The sequence below is a fragment of the Acanthochromis polyacanthus genome, chromosome 1, assembly GCF_021347895.1.
Source record: "Acanthochromis polyacanthus isolate Apoly-LR-REF ecotype Palm Island chromosome 1, KAUST_Apoly_ChrSc, whole genome shotgun sequence".
Lineage (NCBI taxonomy): Eukaryota > Metazoa > Chordata > Actinopteri > Pomacentridae > Acanthochromis > Acanthochromis polyacanthus.
In genome coordinates, this window is record NC_067113.1 from 46,640,566 (window position 1) to 46,657,428 (window position 16,863).

The window sequence follows — 16,863 nt, forward strand, 5'->3', positions numbered from 1 at the left end:
GTTACGCATATAAATAAGTAATCTGTGGCACATTAACTGACCTGTATATCTGAGCTAGAACCAAAAGTAAATCCAATATTCCTCCTTGTTTTTGCTCAGTTTTTGGTCTCCACCACCTCTTAAGACCTCCTCTTAAGCATACAGCAGGTTTAACATTAGACTGAAAACAAGCTCCTGCTGTGTGAAAGCAGCGGGAAAGCACAAAACAATAAAGATAAGAACTGTTAAAACCAAAACAGTAGACTAAAAATAACCTACAATGCTTCACAGAACAGTGAGTTTCACATTACACATCGTAATTTTAAATGTTAATCTAAAATATCAACTACCGCAGCTCTAAAAAGTTCAAATAACGTTTTTTTGATTGCAGCACGCAGTAGGGGTGTAGTAATCTCCAAAGTGTAAAGAACATAACAAGCGACTCAAATCTGTTTGTTGTAGCTACACACATAAACTGCACAAGAGCAGATAGATGTGTTTTCTTGTATTTCTCACATAAATTGAACAATTTCTTGCTCAATTTATGTGCTGAGTGAATTTCATGCCCCTTCAACCTGTCAAAAGCCTATTTCAGATTTCAAAATTACATGCATGCCATTTGAGAACATTTTTTTCTTCGCTCTTTCCTTTTTGCCGTTGTGTGTTATGTTGTTTTTTTTTTTTCTTTTCACTACTGACAACTGCCATTTTGTGGCTCCGGTTACACTAAAACACAGAAAAATATGCCTCGCTATCAGGAATCAGCTCCCAGTGGAACACATGGTCCCAAGAGCTCGGCTTCATGTTATCAGCGCTATACCAGCATAACCCTGCTCTGTGGTGTAGATAAAGCGCTGTGTTGTCTGGCAGAGGAGGACAGAGGGATGAAATGAAGGACAGGCGGCAGGGATATGCAGGAAAGCGATTAGGGTTAACAGGATTACTGTAACTGCGTTCGGATGGCTACAGCTCTTTAAAACGCGTCTGAGAATGGGGAATTTCCTGTCGAGGAGTATTTTGGGAACTCCCACATTCGGTAGCAGCCGAATGCATGGTCCCTTTTTTCACAGAGACCTTTTTTCTGCCGTTTCTTCTTTAGTTAGTCCATTTAAAGGTTTTATTTGTGTGTGTGTTTGTGTGTGTGTGTGCATATAAGGAACGCATGTGCTGCCCCCTCTTTTAGCCTTTAAGTGGTATATCATAAACAATCCTCTGAGATTCCCACAGTCCAAAGGCAGAGATAGAAAAAAGCTTGCTGTGTTTTTTTTTCCCTCTTTCTATGCGAATGTGCATGTCTTTTGTAGCATTGTGAAAGCAATCAGTTACAATGTGTGTTGAGCATATTAAAAAAATGAGACAAAATGACATACTGACTTTTAAAAAAATTCAGTTTTGTTTGGTCAAAGGGATTATTGCATGGAGAGTTAGAGCATAATTGCTATTTCAGCTAGAAATCATGAAAACCCAGTAATTACTTTGAATCACATGTGTTTCTGAATAGTGATTGAAGTCAGAGATTGGTTTGTGCGCACAATAATAAAGAAATACATGTACAGAAATCAAACGAAAAGCTGCATTTAACATCTGTTATAAGTGCTGCGGTGATTTATACACAAGTGGAACGCTGCTGCAGTATTTATAACCCGCCGCCTTTCTAACCTTTCCTCCACAGATTGGAGAGAGAGCAGAGTTCCTGAACAAGTCGGCGCAGAAAAGGTGAAAATGCACCTCAAGCATCATCGTTTTAGTCATTTTGTGTCCCACTAACAAAGCTTTTTCAGCACTACTGTTTTGCTGAATAGGAAGAAAGTTAATCCAGAGCCGAAGCTTTAATTCCCTCTTGAGCGTCTGCAGTCTAGGAACTAAAGACCAAATTGTATATAATGTATGTGCAGTATAATATTCAAAGCGGTCTCATTTTTCATGTACTGTTTGCTAATTACTTGCTTCTGCCCAGCAGCACAGTGAAGACATCTCATTCTCCTGTGGTGTCCAAGATAGACAACAGGCTGGAGCAGTACACCTCAGCTGCTCAGGTTAGCAAAAAAATCAACATCTGTGGCACAATATAGGCACTAAAGTAGTTTATAATTAGTTTATATTTAAGCATTTGGCCCATTGCTGTGCAGTATGTAAATAAAAAACCTTGCAGTAACACATTAAAAAACAAAAGATGTTGTTTTTTTTACCTCCATCTACCTTGATATACTTTAAAATAACATACATTTATGTGCAAATGCCAAATCCGGTCAACTATGAGGTATAAAGAAGGCTAAATGTATAAAGTTTACCCTGATAAAGAGCTTTTCTGCCCGTTTATCAAGCATTTTTCAGAGTTGCTGATTAACTTAAATGCCTTTGCACATTTATTTGTTTTGGTCTGACTCATCAGATAGCAGGACCAAAGCCAGAGAATAACTTTAATTAGGCCACATAAAGATCTTCCAGATCTGATTCCAGTCTTGTTGTCACTTTGGGTCTCTAAGTTGCCCAGCCAGAAACAGCACTTTGCTCCCTCATGCTTATCCCTTTTTTAAGTCACATCCAACATGTTTCTCTGTTGATTTCAACACCCAAAGCTTCATCGGTAATAGTTCTCGTTCCACTTTGAAGACGTACCAAAGTTGCTGCAGAGATTTGTTTTTATTAGCAAGCTCACGAGGGCTTTAAAAGAAGCTTTAAAAGAACTATTCGGCAGTTCAAACCCACTGTTTTGTCCCAGCAGAGAGAGAACAAGGAGTCTCGATCCCCTCGCTCTGGAGCCGTGGATCTGCCCATGGTCACCGACAGCATACGAAACATCAAGAGCATGTGGGAGAAGGGCGACGTGTTCAGCTCGCCTGGAAGCGGCGGAAGCCCATTCAAGGTAAAAGAAAAAATATTGAAATGATGTGGTGGAGAATGTAGGAAAGTCAGAACAGAGAGGGAGAAAGAGGAAAGAGTGCAATTCACTGGTACTTCCTGCTTGGTCCCGTTGCCGGTGACGACCACGCTTGACTGACCTTTGACCCTGTCCAAACAGGAAGCAGCTGTGATGAAGACGGGCGTGGCGGGCCGTATCAACGACTGGCTGAATAAAACCCCAGAGAGCGGCAAGACTGCAGGAGGAAGGCCAGCGGTAGGTCGCCGCCGTGGCAACCTGTCGCTGCTGCTGCTGCTAGGAAACACATATTTATTGCACATCTCAGAGAAATGCTTCAAAACTACTGACATCCTCCATAACAACTTCTTCTCTAAATATCTGGATCTAGTTATTTACTTTTTTCTTAACCTTCCGAACCCTAAAACTTGCCAGCAAGTTTAAAAGTCTTGTTATCTTCAAAAATCACCAAAATTACATAACTTATTCGAATCATGAACTAAAAACAGTGAGAATGGGCACATTATCAAGTTTCCTATGGTTCTTGAACTAACCGTGTGTGGTGTGTTGTTCCAGCCTGAATTTATTATCCAACAAAATCACTTTATTCTACAGGTCTCTTTCAAAAATATGCCAAAACTGACCCTTTTGCATGAATCAGATTCTGTAAAAAATCCAAAATTCTGATCTTCCTGTTCCAACCAAGAAGCAGGCAACCCGTATGTGAATTGTCGTTTAGTAGGGGGCATATTCTGCGTTGATTCCTGTTGAAGAGAAGCTGTCAATCATCTATTGTACACTGCCGAGTCGTACAACCATCCAGTGTCTTATTTCAGGCAGCAAGGTGATCCGATTCCTCTGACAACTTATAGCCAATGTAGCATGTGTGTCAGGTTTGCACTCCTTTTCTACTGCACTTGTTTCCTGTGAACTTTAGACTACAGTTTAACAGCTTCCATGGAACATGATATAGTGTGTTAGGTAACATGACCACAGTCTAAAACTGTTCGCCCAACGTGGGGCTCGAACCCACGACCCTGAGATTAAGAGTCTCATGCTCTACCGACTGAGCTAGCCGGGCTGCACACAAAGAAAAGAAGCCATCCAAAATGGCTGCAAGTTCACTAATGAGTATGATGAGTGATGATGGGAATCACTCACATGAATAAGAGCAAATTCTCTAAGTTAGTTTTTTTTTTTTTTTTAGAAGAAGAGATTGTATTCAACATAACAAAAAATTGGAAAATGTTGTACATATCATTTTGAGGTCTTTTCCATTTTTATAGAATAAATAATTAAATGAACTTAATTTCCTTTTTTTTCTTTTTAAAAGATTTTTGGCATAACTGTCTCATCCTGCACATAGCTGTCTCTGCTTCTAGCCATGGTTGTGCTGTTTCCATATTACTCCACTATATTGCAGTGAAAAATGAGCAAATAAACGAAAGTTGTAGGATAATTTTTCCCCCTGCAATAGAAAGTCCTGCATCTCTATGGAAACAGCACAACCGTGGTCAGAAATAGAGAGAAGGGAAAATGTGTTACGTGCAGTATGATATACTTATAATGCCATAAATCATACAATAGAAAGAATTGAATAAAAGCAAATTCTCTACCGGGGAAAAAATGGTGACTCTACATATATAGATACTTAAATATTTCTATTTAAATTTGTTTCTATTTTGCTCTTTCTGAATACAGCCTCCACTTCAGCCTAAAAGTCTCAGAATTTCTTTTAATCTATAATATTGGTCACAGCTGAATCACTAATGGCTTCACAGTTGTGTCAAGGAGTGCGATTTCTTTTTGATTTCTACAGAATTTGGTTATTCCACATATGGTGACGTTTACCCTAACCCTTACAGCACATGTTGAAATTAGCGGGGTGAAATCAACATTTACATTAGCCTGACTGTTTTCAAATGTCCACTTTGATGAATATTTGTGTTAAAGATTCAGTAGTGGTCCTATGCTGTATTCACTCCACACTGGTCTGATTTCCTGACTGTTACAGCAGCCCCAATATATTGTTGTTGTTGTTATTATTATGTCATATCACTGCTGGCTCTGCTCTATCCAGGACGTGTTTTGTGGTCATTTTCAAATAATGCAGTGAAGCAACTCAGACTGACACATCATCTGTCTGGCACCACCTGGTGGCCACAAACAGAACTGAACTTGTTCCAGTCTCCTCCTGCAGCTGTTATAATATCCAGATACAGTGCATGTGGATATTGTAGACTTGGCAGTAGTTTGGAATAAAGTGTCACTCAAGCATTTTATCTTAAGCTCATTGTAATCTTTGCTAGCAGCCTGAGAGCAAACTTTTTCTTTCCTCCCCTGCTCTTGAGTATTACGCCTGTATTTTACCCAAATATTTATGCTTGAGCTCTCCATGTGGCAGATTATGGCTCGTGCTAAAATAGGAAACACTGAGCAGTGGAGCGGGAGGAAACTTTAAATGCAACAACAAGGGAGTAGAATTCAAACTTATTTGCACTAAAATGTTGTCACCCGGTGTTCTATTAAAACATCTTTCCTGAGTTCTACTTTGCTCTCCGACAGCGTCTCTTGAAAGTGGATTGCCTCAGACTCTCAGTGTTATTTTCCACTTCATCCAGGCAAACACTCTCTGCCTGATAGCGTCTGTCAGTCCTCCTCTGTCACTCCTTTCCTTCTCCATCTCCGCTATTGCCTCCACACGATGACTGTTTTCAAATAGACCTCCAAAACGCAGAGGGCCGCCGATAAAACGCCTCCTGTTTTCCGATTTTCTCCGACAGGACCTGAAGCCGGTTGACGTCACCAACAAGAGGAGTCTATGGGAAAACAAAGGCGCCTCTCCAACCAAGGTAGCTATTCTTAAATTTAGCGTGTTCACTCTCTTGGTCACATGAAGAAAGATTTGCAGGAGTCTTTTACCCATCGTGGGGAAAATCCAAACGAGCATTACGCATCCTGGAGTGGGTCCAGATGAAGTTTTAACTGTGCCAAGCTGGTTTGTGGTCTTGGAAGGCTTTCCGTGGTTTTTCCAGTTGTTGTCAATCAAGAGAACGTCATGTTAAAGACACGGAGGGGAGGTATTGGGAATAATCTCATGATATGTCTGACGGGAGTACCAATAACTTCTGTTTGCTTTTGTTTTAAAGAACTCTCATAGCTAGTTGACCTCACCGTTAAATCTGGAAAAAAGCCTGGAGAGGTAAAAGAATAATTGTTTCAGCGCACAGAATGGCCTCACACTATGCTGTCATGCTTTTTTAGCTGTGCCCTGTTCTGCTGTGGTTGGACACCGCTGCTTCTTGTGGCTCTAATGATCATAGTTGTCCAAAATCGGACATTTATGCTTTGACAAATGCGTCACCTTTCGTATTGTTAAAGGTATCAACTCTCATAGCTCCTTTACGAGGCTTTGATTGTGTACATTACGAGCAATCAACATCAGTTGCCTCCCAAAAAACGCACACAGAGGTTTTGGAAGTGAAGATTTTTTGCCAAATGTTTTAAAGTGCCGTAAAATAAAACGACACAAAGTGAACATATCAATAAAGCCCCAGTAAAGGCGATTTAAAGAAGGGTTAAGCTGTTGACTCCATTAACACCCATAACTTGTTAAAGCCGACTCAACGGAATCCAGAAGATTACAGTTCAGTATAAATTCTGCGTCGTAAAAAAACGCTTTAACAGTGCGCCTGTTGTCCAACTGCAGGCTGAACGCTTTTCACAAATGGCTGTATCACATCACCGCTCCTTCTTCTGACAACCACAAATCACTGCTCGCCGTCCAACTTCACTTAACTTTTTATTGCCCTAATGGAGAAACTGTTTACAGCGTTTTTTACAGGGAAGACGCCTTGCTGGGTTCTGCAGCGGCACTTTGACGGCTTCAAATCACTGTTATCGCCTCCCATTTTCAAACAAGTCTGACACGAATGAGCTGTCTTGTCTTCATTTGTTTAGATAAATAAAACTGTATTTGCAGAGCTGAGTGAGTTAAAGGAACAGCATGATGAGGATATCCTACTTTGTCACTCGTTTTTAAATAAACTTACCTTCCTTCCTTCATTCCTTCCTAGTCTGGTAGCAGCATTTGTCTGCAGCCAACAGCTGCTGTGCAGGCCGGAGGCTGTGGTCCGCCAGTGAGTGGTGGTCTGCAGCTGACGTAAAAAGGGCCCTGGACAGGAAAGGTAGCGGTTAGCCACCTTGTCATTAGCTAACCGTGCTATGCTGTGATGTCAGGGAGGAACAGAATGAGCAGGATGATGAGAGCTGGATAGGTTCAGCAGTCTGCATAGGTGTTTGAGCTGAAGTTTTGCGCATGTTTTTGCTCAATCTCCACATCTCTGCTGCTGTTTTACTTTCCTGTTTCCATGTCTTCCAGGTGGCAGGCAGAGGGGAGACCAAATCAGTCGCCAATGGTGAGTTTTTACGAGACACCGCATGTGAAAACTGACAAATGTGCAGCCAGTCATGTGGGCGACGTGCATGCTGCAGTTGTTGAATTAACTCGTGGCTTACAGAATGTCAGCATTTCACAACCTCTTAAATACTGCCTTGTTCCTAGCCTGGCCACAGTGTTTTTGTTGTTGTGTTTTTTTCATTTTTCTAATTAGTTTCAGAAACCATAAGAGCGGTGGTTTTAAATCCTTCAGTTGAAAGCATTGTAATGACCAAAATGAGTTGCAGTGACAGTGGCAGTGTGTCTTTTCATGCTTACTGGCATCACATAGACTATTTCAAGAGACATTTGGCAAAAACTGATGGTTTTGTTTCAGTCCGTGTTGTTTCTTGACATTTTTAGAAGCATGGTTTCAATAAATACCACAAGAAAAAAGGTTCAATTTGACCATCTTATTTAAATTTTTAACTTCTTGGCCTATTTATCAAGGTGCACGGGTAATATTTCAATGTTAACACAACTATAAAACACACGCACACAAAAAAATGGACATAAATCAAAGTAAATAAGGATAAAGGAATTACTTCACTTCAAGACACAATAAATAAAGAAAACAAGTAAAGCATTTGCTGTTTTGCTATTCTTTTACGGTTCTATGACTTTAAAATGCCCACTAAAGCCCGTATCTTACAGCATTATGTTATTTTTTTCCAGACATTGTTTGAGGGTAATCTGCTAGCCGTTCACCTCAGCCATTTCAAAAGTAGCTAATGTCCTGATTTGTGCTTCTTTTGAAGATTTAGCAAGTTGTGCTTTTGATTGAGAGGCTTGTTTGTCAATTAGAGCACATTTTTAAAATGATTCTTCATGTAGATAGATGTTATGGTAGTCCAGATAGTTTTAGCCTAGTGTGGCTGCACTGACAGCCACAAGTGAATTATTTGGGCATTTCCAGTGAACATGGAAATTGAGTATGACGATATATATAAGATGGATCTTAAAACTTTAGCAGTATCTGCTAGCTAACCTTTGAAACACAACTCTGCTAATTCACTGGAGCTGCTCTGTTCTGCTAATGTGCTAATCTGTCCCTGTATGTAAACAGCAGCTTTCAGTGTTGATTAGCTGTTAATCGAGATCTGTAACCAATCAGATAGTGCTGAGACCACAGAGCGATTACAGACTGAGAGAGCTGAAGCAGCAGCGCATTTAATTAGTTTTATAGGTAATCTGTTTATAAAAACAACACTACCGATAATGGGAAGAATGTCAAATGTCAGGCTAAATAATTAGTCGATCCCTAGTTTTTTTATATGTCTTCATGGTGGTTTGCATCGAATGCAACACCTTATTGAACAATTTTCTGAGCTATCATTTTATCGCCATTACCCACTAGACAGTTTAGAAAACAACAAGGACATAGGTTGTCTCATTGTGTAAACCAGGAGTCTTTTGGAGGGCAAACAGAGAGCACAGAAGTTCAATTCACACCAACATCCGTTCAGTAGAAGTAGGTCATAAAGGTCGTGCACATGATTCCTCACTCCGTTGTGTTTGTTCGGACAAATGTCCGGGCGTTTCAGCAGGACGGCAATTTTTTCACAGATTGGAGGTGTGACCTTCTGGTTAAGTGTGCCATGTTGTCAGTTGTCTTTGATTTATACAGCACCATGTGTTTCAAAACCAGTAACCAGCCTCCCCTTCAGCCTTTTCCAGTTCGCTGTCTGGCCTTTTGTTTGGCTCCACAGCGTTTCAGGATGCCACTTAAACATTGCGTGCTATTTTGAAAATCCCCCTACGCCCTCGCCAGCGGGCAGAAGAGGGGTTTCGGCCTTGAGGGATTCTGTACATGCCGGCGTAATATGTTCCTTGTTCAGCGCTCAGGATCACACACCAATTTCACCTCTATAAACGTGCACTCAACAGCCATCTCGACGCCACTCAGACCCTTCCACTTGTGCTGTTCAGAGCCGGGGGGGTCTTGGAAGCGGCCTTCCTGCCAGGCTGGTTTGTCGCATTAATAGCTGGTATGTTGGAGATTAGCACACCATCGCAGTGTGTCTCAGGGGATGACAGAGGATTTCTACACATTTTGGATTTCTGGCGAGGAGTTGGCTGCAAGACCTTATAGACATTTGACACTACAGTGGGCCGCATACAAGCAGCAGCCACACACTCTCCACATGCCTGACTCTAATAGAGAGCTTCCAAAATAACATAGACCATTTTGGAAATAGAGTAGGCGTATATTTAACTCTCAGACACTGTATTATACCGAGAACTTTATGGTTTTAAAGTTAATTGTAGTTTTTTGGAAAACTATTGACAATTTATGCTCATCAGACAATGTTTCTCTTCAGGATGCAATAGAGTACTGTTGTTGTGTACAATTGAACTTTAACCTCCTGCACCTCCAACATGTCTTGTGGGTTTGAAAGGCATGCTATGTTTCAAAAAATGACAAAAATACACCACTTATCAGAGCCAGAATCTGTAGAAACTGTCTTTCTGAAATATGTCTGAGCTGTTCTGTCAGAAAATGTAACCAAATCTAGGCTTAAAACTGTGGAATTTTATTAAAATCACTTTATTCCGCATGTCTCATTTAAAAATTTGCCCAAAATATAACCTTTGCACTAAAATGGTTCTGTAAAAATCTAAATATTCTGCCCTTAGTAATTACTGATTTAGCTCTGAGCTACAGTCACATAACACAATTGTTTTTTTTGTGGCTGGACTGCAGATACTGTTTTATATAGAGCAGATAGGAGTCAGTTAGACAAAAGACTAAATGTGCCTCAGAAAATATTTCTGATATGTAAAGTCAGCTTTTTTTCCAGTATTACTAACACTTGTGGACATATGTTGTACCTCTTCATTTGATTTTTCCCTTTTTTTCTCATTTCACTGTGTCGAATTGCACAGAGGACAGCATTGAATTGTCTTTCCTTCTAGTAATGGTTGCGCTGTTTTGATAGAGGTGCAGGAATTTGTATTGCTGTAAAAAATAAAACCACAGTGAGTAAAAATGTGACCGGAGCAAAAAACTGTCAGAAACTTCAGTGGATTCAGAGGGTTAATCTGCTCAACGTTTGTCCCACTTAATGTGGTAAGAATGCAAAAATGTCAGAGAATAACTGCTGTTACTCTACTTTGTATTAAATTAAATAACCAAACAAATATTCTGAATATTTTAGGACATTCGATAATAAAACTAAAGGACTAAAGGAGTTAAAATTTAAATTTGCTTAGAGTTTAAGCTGACAGTCACATATAATACAATATCTCATGCAGTTAGTGCTTCATCACCTGTTTTTAATCTGTTACACCGTGAACATTGAACTGAATCGTCAATATGCGCTAGAAAAATCTTTTATGTGCATTTGGATAATGAAATACATCCTAAATGTCTTCACTTGGGGCTTTGCGAGGCCGTACTTAACCTTTTGAGCTAAATGCTAAGGCACCATGCCAACATGTCTGATGAAAGCTTAAGGGATTGATCAAAAATAGCCTTTATAAAGGTTAGTGGGGTAACTTTTGTGTTTGAAGTAAGTTCAACACAGTTTTTATGGCGCCAGCATCAAGTAGCCTTTAAAGTGACTGCAGTTAACTTGCATTAGTTCAGAACTTCACCAAGGTGTTTGCTGCTTAGTTTGACCTTCTGTGTCAGAAGATCAGCCTCATTAACCCACACCTGTCTGCAGACTTCTATATAAACCACTAATAGACTCGTTCTGTGTCTTTCACCAGGTATGGGACACTAATGTCTCGAAGGAGCCACTAAAGCTGGGGACCACGACAATCCAAGACTCTTCCTTTTGACTTTTTCTTAAGAACCAAATAGTGACCACACATCCCGAGAGGGGACCCTTAAGACCACGGAGGGACAGGAGAGACGCTGTCCGAGCACTGTACCGAAACAACATCAGCGTAATTTTGTAAGGTTGCCACGTATAGTGCCTTTGCACAACGATTTTTTGCTTTCTAAAAAAACAAAGAAGAAAAGAACAACAACAATGCTGTGAAATTTGGACATTTCTTATTTCTTTACCTAAAAAATCCTGCCAGGAAAACAAAATTAATTAAATTTAGATGTATCTTTTGTACTCAAGACAGTGTAGTTTCCACATTCCAAAGAGATGGGTGAAATCTCCCTCCTCCGATTATTTTCCATCTCTTTTTTATTTATATTTAAAGCAAAAGCTTCACACATTTGCTATTTTATTCAGCGTTCACCTGTTCAGGATAGGAATATAAGCACTTCTAGAATTTAGCGGATTTCACTTTTATTATGTCTTACCAATAGTGCAGCAACGGTCTGAGTAATATATGTTAGCACATGTGATGTTTTGAATATCATACTGTATCATTTATAACATCAGTATAATCATAACAAAAAAGGTATTTTTGCTTCTTTTTCATATCCAAAAACTATTCACCAACAGGCAGTTAGTTAATTCGGAGTGTTGAATATCCAGAAGGCCATTTTATTATCTTTTAATTTATGTTTAATGTGGTTTTTTTTCTGTTTCTAGCCGATTATTTTTCTAGCTTTTGTACCTGTTCGATCACTTTAAAATCTTCCGACATTCCTCTTAAATGCGGCGGCACATGGTGCCTTTGCTGCTGAAAAGCTGTAGGTTTTATAATGTAGGATCTTTTTTGTTTTGTTTTAATCTACCTTTAACTTCCTTATTGCCTCTATGCACACTCTTACGCTCAGCAATGCTTTTCTAACTGAGGGCAAAGTAAAATCAGGGTGCCTACGCATATAGCAAGATAGTAGTACAAGGATATTTACCACTATGTAAAACTTCTGGCCTTATGATTGCAATGACAGCATTTATGACAGCTGAGGTACAGTACCTAAACGCCTCATAGCGACTCAGTATGATTTTTTTTTTTTGAGACTTGTGATTTTCATGTTTATTTTTCACTGACTTGTTCTTAAGTAGCACATTCCCTTCGATAAGATGATGAACCGTTTGTCAGGGCATTAAATTGATCGATGCAACTGCTCAAGAGTCTGACAATCACATTCCATGGCTCCTGAAAAATGAGCAGGGGAGCTGGACCAAAACATTTGTACGCGTGATTTAATGTGACATTTATATATGTTTTTTTTCGCTAATACAGTGGTTTTATAAGGCTGTATTGTTTTTTTTTTGTTTTTTTTTTACATCTTTGTGTCCATTTTATGTTTTTTAAAATTCTTTTATTTCCATGTTTAACCAGACACTTGTCATTTGCGTAGCGCTAAGCCTATGCAAAACACACTTTCTGTAGTCTCTCTCTCTCTCCCAATGTCATACAAGTCGGCAGTTTCCAAGTGGATGAATGTTTTGAACATTGTATCTTTCATTCAACAACAGCAATAAAGACATTGAGGTATTCCACGTCGCAAAGTTTCCTTTTTTACCTCTGCTGCTCTGTTACTGTAGCCTAGCCACGCTACACCCATGTTCTGAAGACACAAGGGTCTAGGCACGCTCGACAGGGAGGGAGGCGGGATAAAAGGTTGTCTATCAAATCACTCTACAGCAATTGGGTAGGTGTACAACCAATCAGCGCGACGAATAGGCTCCTAGAGCACCGGAAATCAGAGGATGCGGGAGTTCGGTGAAGCCTTATTTATACAGTCAATGGGTGAAGCTCAAATATATTACACACATGTTAACGGAAAGATTATTCAGAGTCGGTGCTAATGGAGCTCAACGACTGTTGTCCTTTTTGTTGTCGACCCTGGCAGAGAATTAAATTCGTTGCCGTGGGTTGTCTAGCGCGGCTAGGCTAGTTGTTTCCGGTTGTTTCTGTCAGAATCGTCGCGCCTCTGTCGTCACGTAGTTACGCCCGCCTTCTGACTCTACACTTCATGGTGATTCGTCCGGCCAGTTTTAGGAGAATCCAACCTCGAGCCTTATGGAGGGTAACTAGACCCACCCTGGCGCGGCTAGGCTACTGTTACTGACCACATTGTGTACTGTATGCACATGGGTTCGTGCTCTGAAAGTTGTAAAAGGTTGTTAGATTAAGGCAAAATAGCAGAATTATGTCAGTCAAGTAATTAAAATGGATCAAAATACTGCATTTTACAAGCACTTTGTCCATGGGGTTACAGTTTTAAGCTAATATTTGCCTTTTCTAGTATGCGTACTCCCAGTGCAGCAAAACGTGTTTTCTCTCTGAAGACAGAACTCCCACCAACTGTCTTTGCAAGTACTTTGACATGAAAGAAATCCAAATTCTGTTGCCCATAATGATGAGCAGTTGAAGGCAGCATTTCTCTGCAGGTGTAACTCATCTCTGTGCCTCCAACAATAGAAGCGACCGTCCTTACCAGTCATGGAAAAGATATGCGGTCACATGACGGACAGGGCTGTATTAAGTGAGCGTTTTGGTTGAGTAGGGGGGATGATTGAACTTGTCTTTGGGTGGATGTCAAAGAATAAGACCGACACTCGCTGCTAATCCCGTCTCCTCTTCAGGGCGTATATAGGAGGTAAGGGTTGACAAGAGGGTGCATGAAAGCGTAAAAACCATCATTTACATTAGCAAAATGATCAACTTTGAATGAATGTGAATGCCAGTTTATGCTGAATTTAATGCATAAAACCCATCGGCATGCTCTAATAACCAGTTCACACAAAGTCAGAAATGCCGAGGCTGCACAGTGGACCCTTAAAGCTTTTACCCAGAGTGTTTTATGCATTCTGATTGGTGCGTATGCTGATGATGAAGGTGCTAAGCTCACTCCTGAGACTGTCGTGTTGGTAGCATGCTTTGGGCTTTGACTTAATGCCGCCTAATGCCGAAACCAGCACCCGCAACATTCCTGCCACTGTCAAGACTGTGTGTTGTTCCACAGCTTCAGCCAGACGGGGACTGACCGCATTCATTAAAGCAAATACACATTTAATACCCGAGCCATGACAGCCGAGAATTCTTTTTGGGTTTTCCACTCAGTGCTTTTCCTTCAACCAGATGGAATTCTTTTATTTCTGCTTTCCTATCTCACTCCATCTTGCTCACTTTCTACTTCCTTGCGTTCGCCCCTTTTTTGACGTCAGAATCTGATGACGACCGCACCGGGGGCCTCCGCAAGTGTTTGAATTTGAGCAGATATGTAGCAGAGCTTGAACAGAAGCATGGATTTGGGGCAGTAACCACATACAGGGAAGGTGTAAATATGGAATGCAGAGATTGAACGTGCAGCTGGAGTCTTTTAAAACAGCTCGGAAAGAAGTGGAACTCTAATGTCATCATCCATTCAGCAAGTATATCCAACTAAAACTCATGTTATTAACCTATTATAAACCCCTGGAGTAAACTTTGATGAGGAATATATGTTCTCCTGAGAGTTATTGTTGCAAAAATGTTCCCTAAACCAGCCGCAGACCAAACTGCAACGGCCAAAATAGCTCGTCTGAAAGTGGCTCTTTGATTTACGGTGAGTCCGGGTGAAGTGAGCCGAACCCATTGTCTGGAGGAGTCGCTCCACACCTGTTCAAACGCATGCTTATATTATTCTTAAAAATAGGCCCTCACTCTCCCTCCCACTGCTCAGAAACTACTGACACTGGTTTTTATGGTGCAGTGATTTACAAGCCGGTGGAAAAAAACGTGGTCGGAGGAACTGTTGTGCACAATCATCCTGCCACGGAGCAGATATATATATCTAAGGAACCTAATGACACCACTCCTTCGTCGAAGCCTCTCCTTTAAGCGTGACCTTGACCCAAAAAGACAAAAACTAATCCAGCATCTGTGCCGTAATAGTTTATATGTTTCTGCTTTTACCTCTTTCTGATCATAAAAGTTTACTGGAATGATGTAGAGTTGAGGACAAGTGAGGACAGGATGTTGGAACAGACGTTTTTGGAAGTGTGCTTAATTCATTTTCTTTAGTTCGATGAAATGAATTATAGCGCCGCCGTTAGCTTAGCTGAGCATAAAGGTGAAACATAAGGAGGACGCTTAGCCTTTGATGCTCACTAATTAACTCATCCTGTCTAATTTTGTTGTGTAAACCCCTGAACCAGTTTCTGGCCACTTGAGCTCATTGTGAGCTCATTTTTCACAGCAATAACCTCTACGGGGAAATAAGAATCATGACTAGAGGTAGAGAGAACTCAAGAATGTTGTCTTTGCAGTGGAACATAGTTCTAATGTCATAAATCAAAAGAAAACCTCCTTTTTTTTTCGAATATAGAGAAAACTTTAATCAACAATTGCCTACAGGTGTTACCAATACTTGAAGAAAACATGGTGACTCTACATATTGTACATTTTTATTTTGTTTCTGTGAACACGCACATGACTCTGGTTGCAACTAATGGCTGCTCAGTTGTGCTGAGCAGTGTAAAATCTGGTTTTTTTTTTACAGATTTTGGTTAGCGCAAGGAGTTTTTTGGTAAATTTTTAAATGTAACACGTGGAGTAAAACTATTTTGATGGAAATTCTGGATTTTAATATTCGATTCGATTAAGTTTTCAGATTCTTGCTCTGATAAATGGTGTCCTTTTGGCAGTTTTTTAAAGTCAACATATACATTTTGTGAGGATTCAGAGAGTTAAAGAGTAACTATGAATGATGACATTACTCTAATTCAACGCAGCAGAGACAGAGACATTTTCGATAGCTTTCCTAAATTTGCACCAACGAGTTAAACATTAGTCTATCCTATTAAAGAAAGGTCCATTTTATTTTGAAAGCTCTCTATTAGAGCCAAGCTTGTATGTGGTTACAACAAACATTTTTTTTAATTGAGACAAGTAGAATAATGTGACTGAGATGAAATATCACAATTTTAAGCCTAGATTACTATCATTTTGTCAATAGAACATCATGTCACAGATGATTTGTTCAAGCGCCGTCAGAAAGTTGGAAATTCAACAATTCTGTCTTCTTTTTTTATGGTTTCTGTTTCTAATAAATGTAATTTTGAGTTAATCAATGAAAGAATGAGAAAGTATCAGTAGTTGTGAGGAAGTATTCCTTGGCCTTGACTCCAGATATAACAGAGGTATCCTCATTTAACTTTAAGCAAGAAAGGAACTAAGTGTTACCAGAAGGGCTCTTTGTTTGAGGAGGGAATGATGAAAATTGCAAGAGCAGATCCAGCAATGTCTTGACTTTTGATCGCATCAAACTTCAAAACACTGCATCTGGCATTTCCCATAATGCATCTCTAGACTTTCCCAGCCTGGTAAACACACACTTTGCTTTCAACTCTTAGTTCCAGGTTATTAAAGTAATCTTTCTGTTAAAAGTGTTGCATCAGAGTTGACACTGACAGCGTCAGCATGACTTTATCAGGTTTCTTTATCAGCTTTAGAGGACAATAAAGGAAGTACTGCTTGTGACGACTGTGCAAAAACAAACATAAATGTCCCTTTCATGAATCAAGTAAACACTTTATGAGATTGCACTGAAATCAAATGGAACTGGCTTTAAAAGAGAAAATGAAAAGTTCAGTGTGAACATCAGAGTAAATCAGATTCGTTATGACGGACATTTCTTGCAGCGAACCACTTCAGAGCCTCCTGAGCACCTGGAAAATTGTTTACGAGTGTACATATCAAAGCCAATACGACATGCGTGGCTTCAGATGCATCAGCGCGT

The 16,863-nt window shown here is 40.1% G+C and overlaps 1 protein-coding gene and 1 non-coding gene across 7 annotated transcripts in view; one reads left to right on the plus strand and one right to left on the minus strand.

Moving 5' to 3' along the window:
* cald1a (caldesmon 1a) overlaps positions 1-12,634 on the plus strand; it is a 76,353-nt gene extending 63,719 nt beyond the window's left edge. For 4 of the 6 annotated variants that reach the window (XM_022218791.2, XM_022218822.2, XM_022218831.2 and 1 more), the window contains 7 exons: positions 1,652-1,695; positions 1,940-2,015; positions 2,702-2,845; positions 3,002-3,097; positions 5,623-5,691; positions 7,221-7,257; positions 10,992-12,634. In XM_022218791.2, coding sequence (XP_022074483.1) covers positions 1,652-1,695; positions 1,940-2,015; positions 2,702-2,845; positions 3,002-3,097; positions 5,623-5,691; positions 7,221-7,257; positions 10,992-11,005 — 480 coding nt within the window. In that variant the 3' untranslated portion in view covers positions 11,006-12,634. Of the gene's footprint in view, positions 1-1,651; positions 1,696-1,939; positions 2,016-2,701; positions 2,846-3,001; positions 3,098-5,622; positions 5,692-5,988; positions 6,042-7,220; positions 7,258-10,991 lie in introns of all 6 variants that reach the window. The other 2 variants (XR_002596905.2, XM_022218809.2) reach the window with 2 other exon arrangements.
* On the minus strand, positions 3,848-3,920 carry trnak-cuu (transfer RNA lysine (anticodon CUU)). Its single transcript has one exon. It is a non-coding gene; the product is annotated as a tRNA-Lys (tRNA).
* Positions 12,635-16,863: the final 4,229 nt, after the last annotated feature.